General features: G+C 37.8%; 1 protein-coding gene across 10 annotated transcripts in view; it reads right to left on the bottom strand.

The window, feature by feature from the left end:
- The window catches only part of PAPOLA (poly(A) polymerase alpha), a 61980-nt gene that overhangs the window by 41471 nt on the left and 5065 nt on the right, over window positions 1–15444 (bottom strand). For all 10 annotated transcript variants that reach the window (XM_030319927.2, XM_032593457.1, XM_032593458.1 and 7 more), the window contains exons 2-3: window positions 2997–3170; window positions 2502–2568 (exon numbers count right to left, since the gene is read on the bottom strand). In XM_030319927.2, coding sequence (XP_030175787.1) covers window positions 2502–2568; window positions 2997–3170 — 241 coding nt within the window. The remainder of the gene's footprint in view (window positions 1–2501; window positions 2569–2996; window positions 3171–15444) is intronic.

Genomic DNA, 15444 nt, shown 5'->3' with positions numbered 1-15444 from the left:
AGCCATCAGCTTCACTTCACTATTAAGCACTTGAAAACACAGCCAGCTTGGCTGAGGCACTGAATATTTAATTCTACTTCATTTAAACTGAAATACCCACACGTGGCTAGTGGCTACTGTATTAGTACACATTTAGACATTAACATGTTTATAGCTATTTCAATAATCGTTACCCATGGTGCGCCTGGGTGGCTCAGTCGGGTGAGCATCCGACTTCAGCTCAGGTCATGGTCTCACAGCTTGTGAGTTCGAGCCCCGCATTGGGCTCTGTGCTGACAGTTCGGAGCCTGCTTCAGATTCTGTGCCTCCCCCTCTCTCTGCCCCAACCCACTCTCATTCTGTCTCTGTCTTTCTCAAAAATAAATAAACATTAAAAATAATAATAATAATAATAATAATAATAATTTAAAAAATAATAATTGTTACCCAGAAATGAAGAATGAAGATTCCTTAATTTGGGGCATAAAAAAGTATTTTAAGTTGCAAGTCTTTTTTTTTTTTTTTTTTTTTTTTAAGTCTTAGGATATAGACGGCAAACAAGACAACTGAAGTAAAATTAAAATTTTATATAATTCCCCCCCTCCCAAAAGACTAAAAATGATTTGGAACTATATATTAAATCACTGTTTCTCAACCAGGGATGATTCTGCTCCTCAAGGAACCTATGGTAACATCTGGAAATATTTTGGGTCATAATTTGGAGAGATGGGGGGGAGGGAGGACAGGGGCGGTGTATCTAGTAAAAATGGGGCCAGGGATAGATAGCAACCTTAAAAAAGAACTATCTGATCCAAAAATACCAACAGTGTCAACATCAAGAAATCCTATATCAAGTCTTAAAACTGAGGAAGAAATTCTCTCTACAAAAGGCAAACACAAAAGATCAAAATTTATGAAGCCTACCTCAGTCCCATTCTCTAACCAACTTAATACTTGCAGTTAAGCTATACAGAAAAGGACGCCAATAAATTTGAACAGGAATGAGCCTTAATTTCATTAATCCAAACAAAATTTCTACCCTCAGAAAAACCAGCAGGAAGAACTCTATCAAGAATTACTGGTTAAAGAAACTTACGAGGAGGCACTTGAGGAAGTAGATGAAACAAAACTATCAATGAAGCAATATGCATTTTTCACATCAAATAAATCTAAGTCCTGGCTTTGTCTACTTGGCTGCGGTTTTAAACTTAAACATCTAAGACAATGCCATTAAAACATAGCTGTTTCCCTCAGAAGGTTAAGGAAACACGAAGTTCGATAAAGGAGGAAAAAATACTTAAGTCTGGACATCTTCTGCTCAGCTCAAAAAGAACTTCCTTTTAAAAATCTCCTTCGTGGGGTGTCACCTGGGTGGCTCAGTCGGTTAAGCGTCCGCCTTCGGCTCAGGTCACGAATTCACGGTCTATGAGTTTGAGCCCCTCATCGGGCTCTGTGCTGACAGCTCGGAGCCTGGAGCCTGCTTCCAATTCTGTGTCTCTCTCCCTCTCTCTGCCCCTCCCCTGCTCACGCTCTGTCTGTCTCCCTCTCTCAAAAGTAAATATTCTAAAAAAAGTTTTTTGATTAAAAAAAAAATCTCATTCGTATCAGGAATTCTATCAATGAGAAACATGTACTACACGGAATCTCCTATTTACAATACTCCCAGTGATGAAGTTTTAATCAGTTACTTGAAATATATACACATGGTTTCAAGAAAACAATATTATAAACTTGACTAAAACCAAGACTTTCTTCTATGTTAACATCTCTCTCAGGTTTTCTTTACCCTTGGTTCTCTTTCCATCAATTTTTCAGTTGTGTTATACATTAAATATGCATTTTGTGCTGCCCTGGGAAAATTACCACTATCTATGCAATTTTTTTTTAATAATCTTTACCCCCAATGTGGGGCTCAGACTCACAACCCTGAGATCAAGAGTCACACACTTCACTAAGCCAGCCAGGCACCCCTATGCAACTTGTAAAAATGGGTCAAATGAATTCCCCACACAACTCTGAGAATATATTTATTTCCTTTACCAGAAGCCCCATCATGGATACAACAACCATATATATATATATATATGATTTTTCATAATCATTATCTGAGTTTTAGGAACTCAGAGAATGTTATAAAAAACTAAACATACTCAATTTGAGAGTATACTATCCGAAAACCTAAAAACTGTTCGTTGCTGTAGGATTGCTTAAAAGGTAACAAGATTCTCAAATACTTAATATGTATTTTTAAAGCACCTCTTCAGGGAAACATCTATTATTTCTGCGAAGCATAAGTAATTACTGAGTTTCAGTTTTAAATATGGCAACCAGACAGTACTTATAAGTCACTGAATTCAGTTGTTTTCCCAACTTTCAAAATAACTAGAAACAAAATATCAAACCAATGGTCTAAAACAAACTCTGCAGTGAAGACTAAGTCCATTCTAGGAAGAACGGGGTTACTTAAGACTACCGCTGTGTTCAGCTGGCAAATTATTTCACATACGAATACGTCACCTTACCTTGCTTTCACTGATTTCTCGTATCCACTCTTTTACCAGGTTATTTAATTTGCCCAAAATTAAAATCCTGTTGAAAAGAGCAAATATCAATCAAGTATCAAGTTGTTTCATTCCTAACTCAAATGAGAATCGGTGCTCAATAGGCGGCTCCCCAGACTGTAACCAGTTTTTAAGTTCCAGAAAGTAAGCACACGGTAGGGAACGACATGCAGGCAGGCAACATCACACTGGCCAAGACGTTCCGTCAGCTGAGTCAGCCACTCCCCTTCTGACAAATCTGTACTGTAATAACCCAAAAGCATCAAAATTCAAAATTAAGGGAATAAAATTCTATGTAGAAAAAAAAGGTTTTGCTAAGTATTGCTGCTGTCTGAAAAAGACAAATTTCAGAGGAGAATTCTGGCTTTCTGAGTAGGTTAAGGCCTCAAAACTAGTTTATTACAGTAATAAAAAAATTATACACGAAAAGAAACACACGCGGGCGGGTGAGTTCACCTGCGCTGCAGTTCCTCTTCCTCTTCAAACACCCCAAAGGGCTTCAGAGTCTCGATGAGTTTCTGTGTAAGGAGGCAGTCAGTCTCCTTGGGGGCTGCTAAGCTGATAGGAGAGGTAATGCCATAGTGCTTCTGTGGCGGCTGTGTTTGTTGTGATCCCTGCGTTGTAACTGGACTGCAAACAAAATTGAATACAATTACTGCCAAAGAAGTTCTACAATTTGAAACAAATCGCTTGACTAGAACCGCTTTCATAAAACATTACTAAACATAGATGGTTCCCTGCCCACCCGAAAAGCTTCCTCTCAAAGACATCTCACCACAAAAAGTAACCAACCAAAAGCAAGTGAGCAAAAAAGAAAACTTTATTTCTCTTCCCACTCCAAAGAGTTTAACTTTGCCACTACCTAAGTATCTAAATAAGCTGGAAAAATCCAGATCAAACATACTGGTAGAGAAAATACAATCTGGAATATAGTGAATTTCTGAAAAAAATTTTACTTCGGGAAAAGGAGCCAAAATCTGTTATATAGTTATTTCTAAAGCAACGATTAACAAGCTACAAAAACACCATTTAACCAATACAAGAGACTCCACAAACAGAACTTAGTACCTGACTCACAATGAATAAAATTCAGAAAATACAGGGCAAATAACAAACATAACTTGTGGAGTGGGAGGCACTATATTCACACTAAACCTTACACATCTGTGATAAGACGTTCACACTTCCACAGTGATGCTAGTCTAAAAGTTTTTTCCATTTTAAGAGGAATTCCCAATTTTTACAATCAGTAGGATTTTAATATAACTGGTTTTAAAAAAAAGGCATGGCATGCTTGAAATGCTTTCAGAAATTAATTCGACTCCAGTAATTTTTCAATGAAACCACTGGTTTTTTATTCTTTTTGTTAAAATAATTCTAAGTCAATGGACAACAGCTCTAAAGGTAAGTAACACAATTATTATTTAAAAACTAACAAGTCCAGGGCGCCTGGGTGCCTCAGTCAGTTAAGTGCTGACTTCAGACCGCTAAGTGTCCGACTTCGGTTCAGGTCATGATCTCACAGTCCGTGGGTTTGGGCCCTCCCCCGACCCCTCCATCAGGCTCCGTGCTGGCAGTAAGGAGCCTGCTTGGGATTCCCTCTCTCCCACTCTCTCTGCTCCTCCCCGGCTTGCATGTAAGAGCTCACTCACTTTCAAAATAAATAAATAAACCTTAGGGGGAAAAAAATCGAATAACATACAAAATGAGGAAAGGGCCAAGGAAAGAACATAACATCTGGATCAATTATTTTTCCCAACTCTGTTCACTAAAAAATTAAGTGTTCGTTTTACACACATACACACCTCTCCTTTTCTTTCCAAGTTCTAAATATGTATTTTTTAAATTGAAATTCAAAAAAAAATTGAAGTTCAAAAAAGAAAAATTGAAGTCCCATGCAGGAAGCTCCATTATGCGTTTAACACTTGTCCACTGGGTTCTGGTTTATACTGTGAACGCTGGGCTGTGTTCTGTACTTTGTCTTCTGATACCAACACAGACCTAAGGATGCCAGGACAGCCATCCTGATTGTTTCTAAGTTAGCCATTGGTCTGTGTATCATCTAGTCAATGTTTCCTGGTCCAGTTATGCACTGTCTCAATTTTAACTCAGATTTTATAGTAACATTTACTAAATAAGTATGTCAGATATAATACCTGTTAGAGCAATTAATTCATGTCAGATCCTTCTTCCTACTCCTGTAACCTAAACTGCAGACCTATGCAAAAGCCATGTTAATTCACAGAGCTGGGGATTCACGTGAGTACCAAGCACTAATACCTTACATTAATGTTCTATTTTCCAAATTTATGTAGCATCTCATATGATTAAAATATACAAAATCAACCCAATAAATGCATTCATCATGTCCTGGTTAGTGCATGTTTTTGTCAATAAACAAATTGTTATCATCAGATTCCACAAAACTGACAACAAAAAGGTAGCCCTCAAAACTGTGTAACCATTTGAGAATTCTCCTTCACACACTACTCTGATTTCCGGTAAATTACATATTAAATGAAAAAACAGCACACTTAACCACATATCCCGAAGAGATTATATATATTCACTCTCATATTTTTCTTGCTTCCTAGGAGTTTCTCCAAGCAAACTAGCACCCTTCATGACGACCCCAGGATCAAAAATACTTTTATAAATGACTTTAGAAGGGAAGTAAAAATAATACAAAAACAGGGAGGGGACAAAACATAAGAGACTCTTAAATATAGAAAACAAACAGGGTTGCTGGAGGGGTTGTAGGTGGGGGGATGGGCTAAATGCACAAGGGGCATTAAGGAAGACACTTGTAGGGATGAGCACTGGGTGTTACACATAGAGGATGAATCACTGGAATCTACTCCTGAAATCATTATTGCACTATATGCTAACTCACTTGGATGTAAATTTAAAAAACAAAATAAAAATAGAAATTAAAAAAAAAAAAGATTTTAACATGAGTAGAGCCAGAAATGAAAATAAGTATAAAGTTCATTTTAGCTAGACTTGATTCAAGTAAGGAGAGATTTCGCGTCAAGTCTGAACTGAATTCATGTTTTCACAACTTCAGGTAATAAGCCTCTATTGTATTGTTTTTTGTTTTGAGCAAGTAATAGGTTTCTTGCATTCATTCCTGTCTGAAGGGGTGAAATCCATTACCAGCTGAATTTGGGATCATCAACAAACTATGAGTACCCATTCTCTTTGAGGTTAAGGCTCACTTATCTTTCCCATGTTTTTCTTTCTCAATATTAAGGTTTTTCATTCTCATACAAAAAAACAATGCTTGGAAAGGCCCTGTCTACATCAACAATATCAACAGAACATTAGGATATAGACTCATATTTCTAAATTCACATCAAGTTTGCTCACCCTAATTTGAAAAAAAATGTTGATTTCTTTATTAGTTTCCACATTAACATTTTGATAGGGAAACATATCAGATGCAAATTATAACTTTATTTACTCTATTCAAAATATAGTCGCATCATCTAAAATGAAATCACATTTATTTATCCCATCTAATTCAGGAAAAAACGTATATATCTATACATGTATACATATAGAACATAATACTAATTCAAGAACACATAAATAAAAATAAATCACAACCAAATAAAAGGAAAAGAAGAAATATATGTTATGAAAGTTACAAGACACCTGTGCCTCCAATAAAAATGACTTAATCTTAGCTTAAGTAGCTAGACTAGGGAGTTCCAGGCTGCCATATGCTTTGAATGTCCAAAATGTCCCAAGCAGAAACATTAGCCATGACTGTACTGTAAATGGAGAAAGTCGAGTTTGCCATTCAATTTTAAATTAGAAATCAAGTAGACTGATAAAACAATTTAAAGGATCCTTTATTTGCTGTTCTGTTTCTAACAAAACAAAAATACACACTCTCCTGGAACAATTCACCGGACAGCTACCAATCCCCAGAACACAAAGCTCTTCCTCCCATTCTCGAACACATTAGACATCTGCCCATTATCTATCACTTTCTAGAGACATTTTTGCCAGTACTTAATTTTCTTCAGACTTTATTCTATTTTAAAAATAAAATTCTAGGGGCGCAACTCAGTCAGTTAAGCATCCGACTCTTGATTTCGGTTCAGGTCATGATCTCACAGTTCACAGGATGGAGCCCCACATCAGGTCTGCACCAACAGGTGGAGCCTGCTTTTGGGGATCCTCTCTCTCCTCTCTCTGCCCCTCCCCTGCATGTGCCTGAGCGCGTGCGTGCTCTAGCTCTCAAACTAAATAAAATTTAAAAAATAAAAATTCTACAATTATGAAAACAAAGAGGAAAAAAAACCACATTAGATACAGAGCCACAGTATTTGTGATTCATTAATATTTCTTTCAGGTTTTTAGTATCAAGAACACTTATGCTTTTCCTAAAGAGCAGTTTATTTTCATCTCAGGAACGTGATTTATCTTTACCTTTAGGACACTCTGAATTCTGAGAGTGAAGCTGGTGGCCATTCAGCAAGTTCTCTACAATGAGCCAAGTATCACTGTTTGTAAGGTTTATCCTAATTTCTTGCTGTTTTAGATCTCTATCCTTACTTTGCCTTTTTACCCAATCTTTTTTTTTTTTTAATGTTTATTTATTTTTGACAGACAGAGAGAGACAGCTCAAGCAGGGGAGGGGTAGAGACAGGGAGACACAGAATCTGAAGGAGGCTCCAAGCTCTCAGAGCCGAACATGGAGCTCGAACTCACGAACCATGAGATCATGACCCCAGGCACCCCGCTTTTCACCCAATCTTTAATGCAAACATCTTGCTGGTTTTTCACATGTAACTAAAGCATTCCGTCTTAATTCTTTCTGGATTGGAGCAAGGTATAAATTCATACTTGTATATGTACTTACAGTACATTTACAAATTTTGACCCCTCTCAAAATCACAAAAGACAACAAAACATTACTTCCCTTACCCCGCTTGTTTTGGTGAGCACCAGAGCAGCACACTGAGGGTGTGGGGGAGCACAGCGGTAAGAATGTTCACAATTTTTTTCTCCCTTAGGACATGGGATATTTCCTTTACAATAGTTAAAAATCTTTTCATCAAGGCAAAGCTTACACAGGACACACGCCCACCTTTCCTTTTGACTTTGTTTTGTTCTAACATTCTGTGTAACAATTCCACTCCAACTATTCTCGTTCTGACTCTTGGCACCTTGTCCTGCCCCTTTCTCCCTTGCCATGCCAGTCCACCATCCACACTATTACCAAGAGCATATCTTCCTAAAACACAGCTTCCTTAAAAACCTCTAGGACTTCAGACAATAGAATCCCAGACAATAGAATCCAAAACTCTGTCTACAAAGTCTGCTCTCAACTCAGAAGCAATCTGATAAACAGAAAAGCAGGGCTGATTTCACAGCTACTAGTACAGATCACTCGTTTCACTTCTGCCACTAGTTACATTACCAGTAAGCTGGATCTCTCTTCTCTACATTGGATGGCAAACTAGAAATTTAAAAACTATAGGGGCGCCTGGGTGGCGCAGTCGGTTAAGCGTCCGACTTCAGCCAGGTCACGATCTCACGGTCCGTGAGTTCGAGCCCCGCGTCGGGCTCTGGGCTGATGGCTCAGAGCCTGGAGCCTGTTTTCCGATTCTGTGTCTCCCTCTCTCTCTGCCCCTCCCCCGTTCATGCTCTGTCTCTCTCTGTCCCAAAAATAAATAAACGTGGAAAAAAAAAAAATTTAAAAAAAAAAAGAAATTTAAAAACTATAACACACCTACAACACTAAAGAACGGTTTCCAAGCATAGGAAGTTTTAAACCAATACTCAAAAGTCCATCCTTTCTCAATGCTAGGCTATCCAAGACAGGGTTCTAATTAGAATATTTAGGTACTTAGAAAGAATATCAACATTTTTGTGAAACTAGCATAGGACTATAGGTTGCTTATTTCAGCTATATATTTATTTCTAAAGTTTAGACATCTGACTTAATCAGTACACACTGAAATATCAACAACCACTAGGGTACATGATTGTAAAGCTAACTCAAATAGTGTAAGTATATAGTATAGTATGATTTGTTAACTTGTTTTGTGCCCATATATCCGAAGTCTGATCAGTCTTTGTACAAATCATACGAATAACCATTTCAAGTCAGTGAGGAAAGTATGGAATATTCAAATGGGTTCGGTTACTCATTGTAAAATGTATATTTCAGATGCCATTATTTCAAAATATTGAAAAATTAGAGATACTTCAAAGTTAAAAAAAATTAAGAACACTATTTTCAGAGCCATGCTTAAGATACACAAAACTCAAAAACACACAAAAAGATTTACCTACGTAAAAATATTCTAGCTTTTATATAACAAAAATGTATCATAAAGTTAAAACAATTAAGTGAGGAAAATACATGCAACCTATGCGGAGTCATAATGCATAAAGAGTTTTTTTTTAAATCAACTAAAAAGTTTCACTGCAAATCAGGCAAGTAAATCAGGACATTTTTCTGTCAGACTGCAGAAAAACAACGATATACATCTGGTAAAAATGAAAGACTTATTATAAACCTACAATATTGGTAATGTTGTAAGAAAATGAGCACTCCTCACAATCACAGAGGAAGTGAACATCATCTTAAAAAGCAATATGGCAATGTTCATTAAAATAAAAGATGCATGTATCAACTTTAAAAGTTTGTATCCAGGGGCGCCTGGGTGGCTCAGTCGGTTAAGCGTCCGACTTCAGCTCAGGTCATGATCTCGCGCGCGGTCCATGAGTTCAAGCCCCGCGTCGGGCTCTGTGCTGACAGCTCGGAGCCTGGAGCCTGCTTTGGATTCTGTGTCCCCCTCTCTCTCTGGCCCTCCCCCGTTCATGCTCTGTCTCTCTCTGTCTCAAAAATAAATAAACATTAAAAAATAATAATAATAAATTTAAAAAAATAAAAAAATAAAAAAAAGTTTGTATCCAGCAACTTCACCTTTAGCAATACTAGGGATACCAGGACACAAGACTCAAAGAAGAGGCCCTGAAATTGTGAGACATGTTCTCTTTAACTCACAACACAGTTTTAGTATATGAAATAGAACATAAAAATCCAAATTTCCACCCACTTTAGGATAGGGGTACAATGGATTATAAGACAGGCCAAATATGGGTCCAAACTCCTGTACAGCAACAATAAACTTGAAATGAACAGTGTCTATCCCAGGGTTATACCCTATGGAGGGGGGGGGAATGCTTGGTATCTAAATACCTCCTTGATCCCACAGCTTCCGGAATTTGACCTTCCTCATAGGAATAATACAAAAAGATACCCAAGGCTGTTCGGTGGGGCACTGTATACAATGCACTAACTGGAAACCACCTAAATATCTATTAACATAATATAGGATTGATTAATTGCACTACATTCTTACAATGTAATACAATGCCATATAAAAAGAAAAAAGTGATTATTACACGTAGTAGCATGCAAAAATGGTCACACTATATCAGGTGAAATAAACTGTGGGATATAATTATGATAACAGGATTTATTGAAACCTCAGTATATTCCAGGTAGCAGGTCAAGCACTTTATTCCCAATTGTTCCTAGCAACTCTACTGTATCTGTCTCCATATTACAGAGGAAGAAAGTAGGGGCGCCCAGGTGGCTTAGTTGGTTAAGTGTCAGACTCTTGATTTTGGCTCAGGTCCCGACCTTAACGATTCAATTCGTGTGATAGTTGGGCTCAGCGCTGACAATGAGCTTGCTTGGGATTCTCTCTCCCTCTCTCTGCCCCTTCCCTGCTCACGGTCGGTCTCTCTCTTTCTCTCTCTCTCTCTCTCTCTCAAAATACATAAACATAAAGGAAAGAAGAAACAAATACACCGGCTTACCTAAATTCACTGGGCCAGGACAAGAACGCGGGCATTTAACTATAATTGTAACCTTTATGCTGAGTTGTCTTTATACATCTTTCACAAAACACAGTTTTATATATTGAAAAATTTATTATGTCTATAAACGCATAAAAACACACCAAAAAGAACTAAGATAGAATTTCACTTTGCGCTTTCTAAAGGTTTGTTTCAGCACTGTGAAATTATTTTTAAAAACAAATTTAATGATGTCCTACAAAAGGCAAAATCATCTAATTCTACTATTCACCATAAAATTAAGTTAGTGATAGTAAGAAGGCCAAAATCATCCCCTAAAATTTTTCCCTGGCAGCAAGGAACACCAAGCAAATGTTTAATTGAAAACAATAATTAGCATTTTGATTATTAGATTTTTAAAATCAGTTTATGCTAATCAAAGCACATTATTTTAAAGTGAAATAAACAAAGTTTCAAAAAACGGATTTTTCATAGGGCATGTGGGTGCCTCAGTCAGTCGGACTTTGGTTCCAGTCATGATCTCGGGGTTCAATGGTTCATACCCCTACATCCAGCTCTGTGCTGACAGCTCGGAGCCTGGAGCCTGCTTTGGATTCTGTGTCTCCCTCTCTCGCTGCCCCTCTCCCACTGCGCTTCATCTCTCTCTCAAAAATAAATAACATTTTAAAAAATGGATTTTTCAGTGCAATACTGTGATTAGAAATAGTAAATACAAAAAAATCATGCTCCATTTTCTTGCTCCAGAAAACTGCTAAAGCGTTCAAGTTTATAAAACTTTGTATCAATCCAGTTTTTCTAAAAGCTTCTTTTTCTCATTTACCTTAATTTTGCCAGAAAGCATAGTATTAGGCTGAATTTACTGAATTCCTAAATATGTTATGAAATACAACACTAAAATCAGGAATATAAAAATTGTCTCTGCTCTGGGTGACAATCTCAAATTTGGTCTGGGATCCTTAAAAAACAAGTGCAAAGTAAAAGCTTAAAATAAATACTACAGAAACAAAGAATCGAAGCTATGCCAAAGAAAATCGTTAAGGAGGTGTGTGCACTCTGAATGACTTTGATGGGGTGGGGGGAGGCAGTCTAGGCAGATGACGAACACAGAAAAGGAAAGGACAAGTCACCAATGGTGTTTTCCCAAATGGTTAATGTGTAATGACTGCATCCCAATTTAAACAAAGCTCATACTACTGATGAATCCCTGCTTCCTCATACTGAGCATGTGGAATATGTTGTGGCGTATGGTACCAACAAAGTCAACTGCCTCCAAATCCAAAGCTACTAGCCAATAGAAAACACTTTAGCATTTCTTCCTAGTTTTATTTGAGCTAAAATCGAAAGCTTAACTTGTTTAATAGTCTTCTTTGGAAGCAATCAGTAAATCACGAAAACTTACTCAACGTAACATTTCACCACAGTGTGATTTGCTGTAAAGAGGCTTTAGCCTTAAACATAACAAAATGTGCCCATCCGGATTACACAGGAAGAAAAGGACACCAGACAGAAAAGGAATAAGGGATCTTTCTAAAATGTCTCAATGTGCACTCAATATTAATCCTTAGCAGAAATATTACAATTACTTTCACAAGAAGTCTAATGTGGAACGCTTTAATTTTTTTTAATTTAATTTAATTTTTTTTTTTTTTTTTTTTTTTTTTTTTTTTTTTTTTTTTTTTTTTTTAGAGAGAGAGATGGAGAGAAAGAGAGAGAGAGCATGGGAGAGGCAGAGACACAAAATCCGAAGCAGGCTCCAGGCTCTGAGCTGTCAGCACAGAGCCCGACGCGGGGCTCCAACTCATGAACCATGAGATCATGATCTGAGTCCAAATCAGATGCTTAACCGACTAAGCCACCCAGGCGCCCCTAACATTGAATGTTTTGATTTTAGTAGTAGCTTAGTCAAGCATACAGACAAGACAATGTATTTGATCACTAAGAAATTATACTAAGAATCACTAATTTATCTGCCATGTGTTCTTTGTTAAGCGGTACCAAACATATCTAGAACTACTTGTTATGTTCTTAAAATATGTATTCCAAGTGAATCAGCCGATATTTAGTAAGTACAGGGTCCAGTAAGTTCATGCTCAAGGGACTAAATTATGATGAATCCCAAAGGCAAACTTTGGAAATGCCAAGGCTGATTATGCAGGTACTTGTTACTCAATTACAATAGCCAAGTTATTCTTCCTTCCTAAGGGCACCTCCAACTGCCTTCTTGCCCCCTCTCCCAACAGACTAGGAGAAGTAAAAAAAAATAGCCAGACCTGGGGCGCCTGCATGGCTCAGTCGGTTGAGCATCCAACTTTGGCTCAGGTCACGATCTCACAGTTTTTGAGTTTGAGCCCTACGTCGGGCTCTGTGCTGACAGCTCAGAGCCTGGAGCCTGCTTCAGATTCTGTCTCCCCCTCTCTCTGCCCCTCCCATGCTCACATTCCATCTCCTGTCTCTCTCTCTCTCTCAAAAATAAATATTAAAAAAAATGTTTTCTTAAATAGCCAGACCACAGTACTCATGCATCAGTTTTCCAAGTACAACTTGAAAATGAAGACAATGTAAATATAACAGAATTTGAAGAAGTATAAAGATGTATTAGAAAAGAATAGTCAAGGGGCGCCTGGGTGGCGCAGTCGGTTGAGCGTCCGACTTCAGCCAGGTCACGATCTCGCAGTCCGGGAGTTCGAGCCCCGCGTCAGGCTCTGGGCTGATGGCTCGGAGCCTGGAGCCTGTTTCCGATTCTGTGTCTCCCTCTGTCTCTGCCCCTCCCCCGTTCATGCTCTGTCTCTCTCTGTCCCAAAAATAAATAAAAAAAAAAACAAAAAAAAAAACGTTGAAAAAAAAAAAGAAAAGAATAGTCAAAAATATACTGTTGGGGCGCCTGTGTGGCTCAGTTGGTTAAGCTTCTGACTCTTGATCTCAGCTCAGGTCATGGTCTCCCGGTTGGAGGGATGGAGCCCTGCACTGTGCTCTATGCCAACAGCACAGGGCCTGCTTGGGATTCTCTCTCTCTCAAAATAAATAAACTTAAACATATATATACATATATGTTCACATATATAATCATAGTTTTATAGTACATACTATATAATATATAGTATTATAACAGTATTATAACACACATAGGTACTTACACCTAGAAGTGTGTGTATGTGTATAGTCATAGCATAAAACATTAACTGCAGGAAAAATACAAAATGTTTTTGATGACCAAAATGACAGGAATATTATTCTTAACCCATAAACTGTAAAAGCCATCATAAAATGCCAGAGTTGATTTCTGGACAAAGCATAGATGGAATATAAATTTCAAAGATAATTCTGTGACAGAAGAGGAAGAAAATAAAGTTACCTAGCAAAATCCCTACACTTTTTCCTTTCCCAAATCCTTAAATTTCCACAATTGAGAATGTTATATAATTCTGAAGACCTACAATTCAAGGATTAAAAAGTAACACCTAGAAAGTCAGCTAAGCATCCCAATTCGGGCAAGTTAAGATCTCACAGTTCATGGGTTTGAGCCCTGTGTCAGGCTCTGGGCTGACAGCTCAGAGCCTTGAGCCTTCTTCAGATTCTGTGTCTCCTTCTCTCTCTCTGTCCCTCCCCTGCTCAGGCTCTGTGTGTCTCAAAAATAAACAAACATAAAAAAAAAAAAAAAATAAGTAACACTTTCCACAGAAGGCAATCGTCACAAAATAGGAGCCTGTAGAGTGGTAAAGCTGTGCGTAGCTTTAAATAAATAACACTAAAAATACATACTAAGATCTTAGGTTCTGTAGTATATTATAGTTTACGTATAATACACAAATACAATAAATACATGTCGGCAGTAAAAAAAATTTGAGGTTCAAATATTCTACACGCAAGAAATATGATCTTGAAAATTAACTCTACTTAAGACATCTGAATAGATCCCAACTGAGCTGATCAAACAGTTTCTGAGGAGATGGTATAGTACCAGAACGAGAACAGAACACGGAACCCAAAGTTGAATTAAGCCCCAATTTACAATGTAAGCACCCTTAAGACCTTGGATAAGTAACTACTTCAAGCCTCAATTTATTTATAGGGAATTAATACCTCCTGTAACGTTGCTGTTCTGTGAATCATAAAGTGAGAATGTGCAATTATTTAAAAGCTACCGAATAATCAGAACAATGAACATACAGAATAAAAAACATGCCTCCCACCCCATCAAAATGGGAAATAGCTAGGAATCCAAATGGCTTCATTCTGGCCAGAAGACTTTCACCTCTGGAGGTGGGAATGATCAGGGAATAGGAACTGATTTACTCAATTCTCACACCTTATCTCCTAACTTCCCCATCAAAAAGCATGAATTGAAAACAGGCCTAAGGTAAAATACCACATTTCAAAACCACAGTCAACATTTATTAGGCAGCAAGCAATTCATTAGAAAAATCTCTAAATCCTAAAATCTGAAAACCAAAATCTCTCCAAGTTAGAAGTTATCTTCCCTAGGGGTGCCTGGGTGGCTCAGTTAAGTGTCCAACTTCAGCTCAGGTCATAATCTCGCGGTTCGTGAGTTCGAGCCCGGTGTCGGGCTCTGTGCTGACAGCTCGGAGCCTGGAGCCTGCTTCAGATTGTGTGTCTCCCTCTCTCTCTCGGCCCCGCCCCCGCTCACACTCTCTTGGTCTCTCAAAAATAAACATTAAAAAAAAATTTTTTTTTAAGTTATCTTCCCTAAAGGTTATCTATGCATTGTTTCCCAGGACAACAAGAAGTCTTTAAACCACTGTGTCCATCCCTCCAGACTGCCCAAAAGCCACCCAGAGATGCTACAATGGCACCGCCATTGGAAACAGCAGACGAGAAGCTATTAGCTGTTGCTGTACAGCAGCAATTTGTAAGTTCTCAAACTTTCTGGTTACAGACTTCTTTTATAAGTCTTAAGATTTACTGAGGACCCCAAAGAACTTTTGCTTATATGGATTATGTCTGCCAATATTTACTGCACTGGAATTATAACTGGGATATGTTTTTTAATGTTTATTTAAGTAGCAAGAAACCTATTACACATTAACATAATTGT

The sequence above is a fragment of the Lynx canadensis genome, chromosome B3 (genome assembly GCF_007474595.2).
Source record: "Lynx canadensis isolate LIC74 chromosome B3, mLynCan4.pri.v2, whole genome shotgun sequence".
In the NCBI taxonomy this organism is placed as follows: domain Eukaryota; kingdom Metazoa; phylum Chordata; class Mammalia; order Carnivora; family Felidae; genus Lynx; species Lynx canadensis.
Note: the sequence above shows the minus strand (reverse complement) of the source record. Positions and strands in the feature narration are given on the sequence as shown.